At 45.4% G+C, this 12,023-nt stretch overlaps 1 protein-coding gene across 12 annotated transcripts in view; it reads right to left on the bottom strand.

Annotated features, from left to right (window-relative positions):
• Nucleotides 1-12,023, bottom strand: part of Ammecr1l (AMME chromosomal region gene 1-like) — a 25,580-nt gene extending 13,557 nt beyond the window's left edge. For 4 of the 12 annotated variants that reach the window (XR_003952506.1, XM_030250427.1, XM_030250426.1 and 1 more), the window contains exons 1-2: nucleotides 10,333-12,023; nucleotides 8,637-8,747 (exon numbers count right to left, since the gene is read on the bottom strand). Coding sequence is in view for 4 of the 12 variants with exons in the window: in XM_006525841.4 (XP_006525904.1) it covers nucleotides 8,637-8,747; nucleotides 9,340-9,412 (184 nt within the window). In the remaining 8 variants the exon portion in view is untranslated. The other 8 variants (XR_385986.4, XM_006525841.4, XM_006525842.2 and 5 more) reach the window with 4 other exon arrangements.

The following is a 12,023-nucleotide window of genomic DNA, read 5'->3' as shown; positions in this document are numbered from 1 at the left end:
TCTTTACAATTAAAAAGTCTCTTAACTGTGGGTTCCACTAAAATACTTCAAGAGGGAAAAGCATCAATCAGGGCACAGTCACAATGAAAAGCAAAATCAAACTCCAACTGTCCAATGTCTGGGATCCAATTCATCTTCTGGGCTCCTCCAAAGGCTTGGGTCACTTCTCCAGCATAGCAACTTTGTAGCACACACGTTGTCTTCTAGGCTCCAGCTGCCTGTACTTCATTGCTGTTGCTGCTGCTGCTCTTGGTGATCATCTCACGGTACTGGCATTTCCAAAACACTGCTGTCTTCCGCTGTAACTAGGCTTCACCAACAACCTCTCAACTTCTTTGCATGACCCCTTCAGTCCTGGGCTATCAAGTGTAACTGAGGCTGCACCTTCACCAATGGCCTTCCATTGCTCTGTGTAACCCCTTCATGCCTTCAGAACCAGTACCACCTGGGTAACTCTTACACATTACTAAGTCCAGCCACAGCAGAAGGTACAACCTTGGCTATCTCTGGAACACAGCCTCTGTGCTCTCAGAAAACACTTCCCAGAAGATGTCATCTCAGTGATGCTGGTCTCTTCTTAATCACCGCTAATTTCTTAGCTCCAGCTAACCAGCATCAATAGTCCCAGTAATGCCAAGTTTTCACTTTAGTAGTTCTGGTATCTTGTTAATCACAGCTGATTCTTCAGCCCCAGCTAACCAGAACCACAGAATCTTCACAATCCAAAATGGCCCTGAAAAGAGTCTTTAATTTTCTCTCTGAAATTTCACAAGCCAGGCCTCCATTTTCTGCACTGTTCAACATTATCTTCCAAGCTCCTACACAACATCTCACAGAGCTCTTAACACCAAATGGATCTTCTGGCCCAAAGTTCCAAAGTCCTTCCACAGGCCTCCCCAAAACATGGTCAGGTTGTCACAGGAATACCCCACCCTGCTGGTACCAATTTGTCGTAGTCAGGGTTTCTTTTTCTTTTTCTTTCTCTTTTTCTTTTCTTTTCTTTTTTTTTTTTTTTTTTCCAAGACAGGGTTTCTCTGTATAGCCCTGGCTCACTTTGTAGACCAAGCTGACCTCGAACTCAGAAATCCGCCTGCCTCTGCCTCCCAAGTGCTGGGGTAAAGGTGTGTGCCACCACCGCCTGGCTTAGTCAGGGTTTCTATTCCTGCACAAACATCATGACCAAGAAGCAAATTGGGGAGGAAAGGGTTTATTCGGCTTACACTTCCACATTGCTGTTGATCAAAGGATGTCAGGACTGGCACTCAAGCAAGCCAGTAAGGCCCAAAATACTCCTGGGTAACTTCTGTCTGTTGTTGGCCAGTTAGTTGCCAATCTGTCTGCCCTCAAACCTAGGAATTATTTCATTGAAGAGTTTTTAAGGCATGGCATGGTGGTTCATGCCTTTAATCCCAGCACTTGGAAGGCAGAGACAGGCAGATGGCACAGACAGGCAAAGGCCAGCCTGGTCTACATAGTGAGTTTCAGAACAGCCAGGGCTACACAGTAAGACCCTGTCTCAAAAAACAAAACATACATACATACATACATACATACCATACTCTTTTGTTCTATTGCTGTGAAAAGACACCATGACCAAGACAATTCTTAATTCTTTCAAAGCACTCCATTCCCTGGTGACTAAGGAGTCAAATGAGCCTATGGAGCCATTCTTATACTGAAACTGATTGCTAACAGATTTTTTTTATTGTCTTGGTTTTGTTGAGTTCCCCTGCCCCTCGCAACTGCAAAGATTTTGTTTGCTTGTTTTTAACTGTGTTATGTGGAGAAAGCGGTACAAGTGAGGTCAAGTGTTTGCAGAGGTCAGCTAAGGGTGGTCATCAGAGGCCCTGAATCTGAAGTTAGAGGTAGTTTTGAACCTGGGTAGTCTGTGAAAACAGTATATACCCCTTCCAGCCTTTGGTTTTGTTTCTTGGTACAAAGTTTATGCTGCCAACCCAGCCTTGAACTCCTGTCCTCATCTCAACCTCCCACGCTAGGATTACAGGCATGTGCTCCTATGCTTGGCCATGTGACAACGCTTAATGCATAGTCACTTTACTTCACTTAGGATGTATTGCTTACTTCCTTCTTTTTAAACAATTTAAGGAGCCTACCTTTACTTATCTGCCAAAATAAGCAAATATTAAGCTAGAAGGTAAAAAACGTAAAATGAGGGCTGGAGAGATGGCTTAGTGGTTAATAGCACTGACTGCTCTTCCTGAGGTCCTGAGTTCAATTCTCAGCAACCACATGGTGGCTCACAACCATCTGTAATGAGATCTGATGCCCTCTTCTGATGTGTCTGAAGACAGCTACAGTGTACTCATATAAACAAAAAAAATATTTTTTTTTAAAAGGTAAAATGAATCAGAGTACCGACAGAAAACTTCTCAGCCACCAACTGTTATCAGCATCAATACAAAAAACATTAACAATTACTTGCCAATTGTATTAAACTTCCTCTTTCTTAGGGACTGTAGGGACAGCTCAGTAATTAACAGCACTGGTTGGTCTTTCAGGACCCAAGTTTGGTTTCCAGCTCTCACATCAACCACCTGTAAGTTCAATTTCAGTAGGACCCTGGCCTTTGAAAGCGCCTGCAAGTACACTCAACACATTCTAGTGGTTTGAATGACAATAGCCCATACGCTCAGGTTTCAATGCTTGGACCCCAGTTAGAACTATTTGGAGATGTGGTCTCGTTGGAGGTGTGTCTCTGGGAGGTGGGGATGGACACTTGGCCTAATGTCTTTCTCTTTCTGTCCCTTGCCTGTTGATCAGAATGTAAAGCTCTCAGCTATTGTTCCAGTGGATGCCTGCCTTCCTGGGTCATGATGAACATGAATTAACCCTCTTCAACTGTAAGCAAATCCCAGACAAATACTTTCTTTTAAAGGGGTTGCTTTGATTATGATATCTCCTCACAATAGAATTTTAACGTAGGCCTTAAAAAGCAATAACCACAAACATATACAAAACAAAATATCTTTGTTTAAGATGTAGTTCTAACCATAGGCATCTCAGTCTACAGGGATCAAATCATCTGCACTCCTGAAGCATGGGATTCTACATAAAGCTTAAGACACTTCAGAGTAAGAGAAAGTGGGATAAGTCCACTGTAGACTCTGGGATCCTTTCCTAGTACCACAGAAACAAGAGAAACCCCCCAAACAAATCCTTTAAGAAATGTTCTGCTAGGGCTGTTGAGATGGCTCAGCAGGTAAGAGCACCCGACTGCTCTTCCGAAGGTCCTGAGTTCAAATCCCAGCAACCACATGGTGGCTCACAACCATCCCTAACGAGATCTGACTCCCTCTTCTGGTGTGTCTGAAGACAGCTACAGTGTACTTACATATAATACATAAATCTATTAAAAAAAAAAATGTTCTGCTACCTGTGCCAATCTGTTGCTCTTCCCAAACCTCACAACTACCAATGCTGTAACCACAGTAGGTGTGTGGCCTTGGGTACAGAGCATTGATCAAAGCATGCAACACTGTGACCCATAGAGGCCTTGGCTGATGCCTTGTAAAGTCCCTGGACCAAGTTCAGAAGTCAGCAGTTGTCATCGTTCGCTACACAGCTTCCCCATCAACATGAACACGGTAGTTAACACAGAGATCCACCAGATGGAGACACTGCCCACGCTTCAACATGAAGTAAGGGAATTAGTAGTAGTAGGCAATTTATGATTTCAGGAATATAAATGATTTCTCATACATTTCTCTTAACCTTGCAAATATCAAATAGTTAGGCCTGCCCTCAGTGTTCAAAGACCCTGTCCCTTCCCCTATAGGCTGCTGAAGTATCAGCTTCCCTTCCAATCTCCTGTACACCAGATGAGACAAATGTGGACATACATAAATAAATGTACAAAATGATTCACACCTTACTGGGGAACTGAGCTCAGAGTTTTCAGAAGTATATAGGCTTACATGGTTGACATAACCTAAACATTTTCTATAAAAAAAAAAATAACACAGGCATATACATCACACTTGATGGCCCACACCTTTACAAATGTCTCTTCAAGTTCACGCTAGCATGATCTGAGTCCCAGAAGAGTCAAGGCTATATGGTGGGGCCATGACTCAAAACAAATGAGGGACTGGAAACATGGTTCTCTAGTACTCACATTATAATACATACACACACTGGGTATTGTGTTGGGGTGCCTGTAAGCCCAATATAGGGAAGTGGAGACAAGCAGATTCACAGAAATTACTAGCCTCCTTGCTTAGCTCAATCATATGCTTGAAGTTGAGTGATCGATCTTGTTTAAAAAGTCTCCTGACATCAACCTCTGGTAGCCTACACGTGCTCATACCTGCAATGTGTACAGAGAAGGAGGAGGAAGAAGAGGAGGAGGAAGAAAAAGAGGAAAAAGCTAAAGGAAACAAGAGGGGACAATTTGAACATTCATTCTAAAAATTAGGCCAATTATCCTGTAAATTCTCATCTTGATCCAATTTATCCTGGAAACTGTTATATTCACTACAGGAGTGACCACTCAGTCCTGGACTTGGCCACAGGTGCCACTCTACTGAGATGACCCAAAGGCTTACTTTGCACAGATGATACAACTTAACTTGGGGAAAATAATGTGAGTACTGGTGGCTCACACCTTTAGTCCCAGTACTCAGGTGGTCTTGTCTCAGCAGTTAAGAACATTGGTTCAGCCAATGGTGGTCCATGCCTTTAGTAGAAGTGCTTATCCCAGTAATTTGGATGCTTCAGCCGTAAAGTCACTTGGCTCTTGTGTGACTTATTTTAAATAAGCCTGATGTAAAGCCAGAGATGGACCCCTTTAATCCCAGCACTGAGGAGGCAGAAGCAAGAGGATCTCTGAGGCCCTCTTGGTCACAGAGTAAGCCAGAGCTACACTGACAAACCCTGTCTCACAAAAAAAAAAAGCTCTAAATGCTGGGACTTTTAGTGGTCCATTATAGTATTTATTTGCCTGGGTGGAAATTTATGATTTCAGGAATTAACATAAATAATTTCACATAATTCATAATTATCATTCATAAGTATCAAAGCCAGTATTAGTTCAAGAACACAAGGCTGTACTGACTGACATGGACAAGCAAAATGGCCTTCCTTTTTCCCTGTGTGTCTCTTTCAAAAAAAAAAAAAAAAAAAAAGCCCATTACAAAACAACCAGAAACACCCCCAACTTCTGAGGACAGAATCTTGGCTTAGATGGAACGATCTAGCTGCTGCCAACTCTGGCTCAAATTCCAACTCTGAGATCCAAAGTCTGACTGCAAACTCAGGCAAGCTATAACATCTTTTGTGTACCTGCTACCACAAAGGACTATTTTATGGTCTTGTGGGGTTTGTTTGCTCTGAGACAGCGTCTCTCTACATAGCTCTAACTGTCCTAGAACTCTATGTTTAACTATGCTAAATGGCTGGAAGTTGGTGGCACACACTTTTAATGCCTGCACTCGGAGGCAGAGGTAGGTGGAACTCAAGGCCATACATACATACGATTCATTAGAGTAGTTCACGGGCTCTGGTCTGGGTTTGACGGAAAGATCAAGACTCTGGTCACTGTTCAGGCTATGAGACTTGGTGTCTCAGGAGTCGCAACCTGATTCAGGGTACTAGGGAATCCCAGAGAGCTCCTGGAATTCAATCTACATTGAATCCTGAAGGAGAGTCTAAGGTCAGTAAGGGAATGCCTCAGCAATAGGATAAATGAAACTCGCCCGTGAGAATGAAGGCAAGCAGGCAAAAGCAAAGGCTTCCTTCCATGTCCTTTTATAGGCGTCACCAGAAGGTACAGCCTTCAACTCTACTGAGTGCTGGGAATCCATAAAGGTACGGCCATCATGCCCAGCCTCACAGAGCCATTTGAATCCAAAGACATGAAAGGAACCTAGCAGTTCTTTGGCACATAATTACTATTAATTCTCTAACAGCTACCTTGATACTTTTCTACTTTAAAATGTAATGGCCTCTAGGAAACCATTTCTGCTTTCTTTTCATTCTGTGATGGCAGAAGCCATAAAGAACATTGGAGGTCTCTCAGGAAGACTAAGGAAGGGGAAGAAAGAATTTGAAGCTGGTTACAAAGTGAGTCCCTATCTTAAAAAATAGAATGAAACTGGTTTTGTATCTTACACCTTTAATCCCAGCACTCAGGAGGCAGGAAGATCTCTGTGAGTTCAGGCTTGGCCTATTCTACATGCAGTTATACCAGCCAGGGCTACATAGAAATCATGTCTGGGGAGGAGGAGAGGGTGAATACTGGGTAAATACTGGGATTATTCTACTTCTGTAACTTTGTAGAAATAAATCCAAAAAGCAGGGACCATTAAAAGAAAAAAACAAAAAGGCTACTTGCTAATAGTTATTATCACAAACATCTTGATACAAATCGAAAGCTAGAGATTTTTGTCAATGGCTTCCATTTCAAACAGTAATCATAAATCTAGATATAAAGATTTATATATATTTTATATATATAATTTATATAAAGATGTAGTGCACACCTTTAATCCCAGCACTCATGCTGCAGGCAGATCTCGGAGTTCCAGGCCAACCTGGTCTACAGAGAAAACTTATCTGGATTTATGTTTGAAGAGGACATGCAGGACCTTATAAAGACCTGGGACAGAGAGGAAAAGCTTCTGTCCCTATTGAGTGTCTTCAAAGAAAGTCTTCCTTACACAGGAACAAGCTGGTGTTTCTCCCAACCCTGAAAAGTTGAAGTGAAACCCAATGTAATAATTATATCATGAGTGCAGTACTGGTGTGGTGCAGGAGCTGCAATCCTGGCTATTTATGGTATTGTTCCAAGAAAGTCAGATGAGAGAGAGATGCTGTATTCTGGTGTCCAGCATTGAGTGGTGGTATATGCCTTGCCTATAGTCCCAAAACTCAGGAGTCAGGGGCAAGAGACAGGAGGTTCACAAGCTCACGCACACCCTTAACCGCACAGAGTCTGAGGCCAGTATGGGCTCCAAGAGAGTCTGCCTCATTGTCTCAACTCAACGACAAAAATGCATCTGCCATATAAACACACTGAGCATGTGATACATGGACAGTTTCCTCACAGAATACAAAGCCATGCAATCATTTTACAACCTATTTATAAATACCTGAAACTTAAAACAATAAACAAGTAGCAAAATGCTCACAACCTGAGGTAGGCATATGGCTCGTTGTAATCCCAGAACTGGAGAGGGGGTGGGTATGTGTATTAAATTGAACTGCAGTGAGTTCACGGCCAGCCTGAGCTACATAGAGACTTTGTCTCAAAAACAAGTAAATAAAGCCACACCCGGCTTGGTGGCACACACCTTTACCCTTACACATCCCCAGGTAAAGCAAAGAATCCAAGGCCAATTCAAGGCCAATCTGGTTGGTTTACACAGCAAGTTCTAGGGTAGCCAGGATTACTGAAACCCTGTCTCAGTAACAATGAAAAGCAAAGTCTATATCCTTATAGCAGTTCTAAGACTAGGCTTTTCTGTGTAACTGTGTGTGTGTGTGTGTGTGTCTGTGTGCCCACTTCTTCCAGCTAATAGTTTGTGTTGCTCCTGACCAGCCCCGTCTCTTTCTATGACCTACAGCATGGAGCCATATTTTTGTGGGCCTCCATTTTTTCATTTATAAAATTAAGACATTTCCTCTTCTGTTTCCCTCACAAAAGGTTTGGTAATAAAGTAGAACGATTTTTCGGGTACTGTACTGTACAAGATACATCACAGGTACCTGAGCATTCTAGCCAAGTATTCCTCACAGGGCTATGTCCTCAACCAAAGCATGGCATCATTACTAAACTCAAAGGGATGAGGCTCTAACTTGTATACAAGAACTATGTTCAAGGTTTACATGTACAATTTGTTTTTCAAATGTGTGATGGGATTTAATAAAAGGCACCACAGCAGATTAGGCCAAAATGAGAACTGTTCAGGAACTGTGTTAATTTGTGTGCCTAAGTTCATTATGTAGCCCAAGTTGACCTCTATTTCCCATCTTTCAGATTCACTTCTCAAATGAAAATATATGCATGCACTTTCATACAAGGTGAGCCACTGTCTTAAGTCCATGAATCAATTAACCTAATGATCTTAATCATTAAGAGGCCCAGGGAGGAAAAGGCCTCTTTGGTTGTCTTTAAAAAGTGAGTAATTGGGCCGGCGGTGATGGCGCAGGCCTTTAATCCCAGCACTCAGGAGGCAGAGGCAGGCGGATTTATGAGTTGGAGGCCAGCCTGGTCTACAAAGTGAGTCCCAGGACAGCCAGGGCTACACAGGGAAACCCTGTCTCAAAAACTACCCCCCCCCCCCCAAATAAAAGAAAGAAAAGAAAAGAAACACAAAATTTCAATTGGAGGGCCAGCAATACTGCCCAGCAGGGTAAGGCATTTGCCAACCAGCCTGAACCCATGGCCCACATGAAGGATCGAACTGACTCCCTCAGGTTGTCTTCTAACTTCCTCAGCACATGCACTGTGGTAACATTCACACACATGTGGGCAAACACACTAAGTAATTAAAACTTAAATAACATTAGGAGCATCGACTCTAACTAAGAGAAATAGAAATGAAGTACACTTACACCTGAAATTTAGACTCAAGCCAACAAAAACCCCACTTCAACATGCTCACGGAAATACTCACTGAAAGCAGAAAGGTTATAGTCCCAGAGGAAACAGCTACAATAGGAAAGGGAAGCTATTTTGTCTCTGGAATGAATCTTCTTTCTTCCAATTCCATTCCTTCTTCCAATGCCTAAGACAGAAATGCAGGTGCAGTGAACAATGTTTAGGCAGTATGGGAGTCTTTGCAAAAGTTACAAAGTTTTTGTTTGCTTGTTTTTCCAGACACAGTTTCTCTGTGTAGCCCAGGCTGACCCGCAGCTCACACTATAGCTAGACCAGTCAATCTGGGGTTAAACTCTAGAAAGCTGCCTGCCTCTGCTTCACAAATGGTGAGATTACAATCAGGCTTATATTTTAGAACAAACAAGAGCCAAGAGACTTTACCACTGAGAAGATTTTCAGATTGCTGGGATTAAAGGTATGCGCCAGGATCAAAAGTTACAATTTAACAGAGCAATCTCTGAGGCAAACAAGCAAAACCATCTGGAAATAAACTCTCTTGACTTCAAGACAAGTAACAGAGGTCCCACCAAGGATCAAAGGCTGTATTCTACATACATTATTAATCACCCACTCCCAACACACACACACACACACACACACACACACACACACACACACACGCACACACACGTCAAAACTTGCTCTCTAGCCAGGATCTATCACTTTGAGCTCTCCACGGGTTTCTGTATACAAGCATACTCCCAAGTCTTAAAAATTACCGGACAACATGCTAGGCCCCTGAGGACAAGGCACCTTGTGCCAGGAGGCGATGGTAAGTGTCGGTGGAGCCATTCATCCTTATTCAGCTTTGCATCAATCTCTTCACAATCTTTTCCACCTCCCCTACTTCCCCAGTACTACAGAATTTATGCAAAGCAGAAACTCCAGGCCCCACCCACTCAATGCTAAGAGAGGGCACTGAAAGCAGATAGGCCCAGAGGGATAAGGGAGCAAAGACAGGAGTCAGATCAGGGCAAGAAATGAAGGGCAAAACACACAGCTTCGAGGACAGGCATAAGACCCAAAGTTTAAGATGGAGGGTTGTTAGTAGGCAAGGGGTCGGGGGGAGGGGGGCTACAAGTAGATGAGGAAGATGGGGCAGGAGGAAAAAAGAAAACAAAGTGCGAGAATAGAGTTAAGGAAGAAAACGTTCAGACAAGAGGGAAAGATGAGGCTGGAGCCGGAAGGGGTTTAACAGGCAGAAGGAAAAGGTGAAAAGGAGGATGTGGGACAGGAGAGTACAGGGCGCAGTGGGAGTTGGGGAAACGACAGGGCGACGGGTAGAGCAACTGGGTCTGGGCCGCGGGGGTGGAATCCAGACGCCGGGCGGGGGAGGGGACTCTGGGTGGGGGGCCAGCAGGCGGCGCAGGAGACCACCAAACTTTCCTCCGACTGTTTCCTGGAGGGACTTCAGGCACTGAGGCTACAACTGCTGCCTCGCCTCCTTGGCCAGGGGCGACAGCTGCCACCCAGAACTCGGGCACACGGCCTCAGGATCCCGTTGGTCCTCGGCGGGGACAGGCAGCCCCGAGGAGGCCTTGCCTACCCGCGGTGGCTGCCTCCATGAGCCCCTCCCCCCCCGTTGCGCCCCGGGACCCCTCGCCGGGCACCTCGAGACCCCACTCTCCAGGGTACTGTCCGCCTCGGAACTGAGCAGGCCTCGAGAAGGCCTGGCAAGAGAAAGCCCGGCACAGCCCCCTAGAATTCCCCACCTTCTCTCCTGACCCAGACACAGCCGGGGCGGACGGGACCTCTCGCGCTCTGCCTTCTCTTCCTCTTGCTTCATGGAGCCATGCGCCTAGGTGGGGGCTCCCGAAAAAGCAGAGTCCCAAGACGGGTGAGGACGCCCGAAGGAGGCCGGCGGGAGGGCACAGGAGGAAGCGGCGGGGCGGTGGCGGCCGGGGAGAGCTAGAGGTATTCCCGGGGCGGGCGGAGGACCGAGTCGAGTCGGGACCCGAGTCCTCCTCTATCCCAGCAGGCACCGGAGGCAGTGAGGTAATGGAGGAAGAATGTAGGGAGTCCTCCAGTGGACCAAACGTCCTCTAGCGAGTCGGTGAGAACCATAGAGATCCCGAAGCTCTGGGAGGACCGCCCATTGGTCACGTGACATTAGTCCGCACATTTTTGTGATTGGCGCTGCTTAGTGTATAGGCAACTGTTTTCATTTGTGGGGGGCCGAGGCTCACGCAGATGGCAGTGAGCGAGTCTCTCCGGGAAAACCTGACATCTACTGGGCTCCCCTTGAGGGTGAGGAGCCCAACCAGTTCAGCTCACCCGATGTCAGGCCGGCCGCTGCAAATTTGCCTGGCCGCCCGAGCCAGGCCGCGGCGCAGAGCACGTCGGGAGTTGTAGTTTTGGTCGCGCGACGGTATTGTCCGGAGGAAGGCTGCAGGTGGCACTTCAAGCTGCCGCCTAGGGAGCTACGGCCTTGCCCCAAGCAGTCGCCCACGTTAGCGATGCCATTCAGAGCTGCCAACGGCTTTTCTCCCCATGTGCCCACGCTCCCATTACTCTGCCTGACCGAGTTCTGCCCTCGAAAGCGGCGTGGAAGTGCACAGCTTAGATCAAGCCAAAGATTGCCAGAACCAGGCCCATGTGGAGTGTGCCAGGCTGAATGTCAAACATTGGCACCTGGCCTCCTTAGCTTCCCACTGCACTGGAGAAAGGCAGGCTGACTCAGCTTTAGGGATGGCCCAGGCAACACCTACTCCCGACTGTAGTTCAGCATCACCAGAAGCCCCAGATGACATCAGCAGAATACCCACTATACAGGATTCAGCTTTTTAAAAAAAGGACTAAGCAACTCCACAGACTGAGTAAGACAGGTTCCCAGCACCCACAAGGTAGCTCCCAACTGCCTATAACTCCAGCGTCAATAGCTCGAACACCTTCCTCTGGCCTCCCGGGCACTGCACACACACATGAGCTACATATAAACATAAACATACACATTTTTTAAAGTCTTTTTTTAAGTGGCTCAAGCGCATTTTGCTTTTCTGTTAAAGTATGAAGGCATCCTGAACGTATTTATCTTCAAAAGACCAAAGAACGGTGTTTTTAAAATATAAATCATTTAACAGTGCATTAATTACCTGTAGGAAACAAAACCCAAGGAAACAGAATGTTCAGCGCCTTTTAGAGCCAAAGATGTCACCCCTATGCTTTAAAGAGAGGGAGGTAACATAAATGTAATCCCTACAGTAGTCTTCACAATTCCTATCACAGGCTTGAAGTGCTTGCTTCTGTTAAGTGTCTGACTTTCCCTGATGCCTGAAGAACTGAAAACTGTATGATCATCACTTAGAGCCAGAATCGCAGCAGGCAGAAAACCTGAGATCATGTTTTTGTGTTTTCTTTTTCTTCTGAATAAGGAGGCAAATTCCAGCTTTAATCAAAATAAATT

Source organism: Mus musculus, chromosome 18 (genome assembly GCF_000001635.26).
Source record: "Mus musculus strain C57BL/6J chromosome 18, GRCm38.p6 C57BL/6J".
NCBI lineage: Eukaryota > Metazoa > Chordata > Mammalia > Rodentia > Muridae > Mus > Mus musculus.
This window is presented reverse-complemented; position numbering and strand designations above follow the sequence as displayed.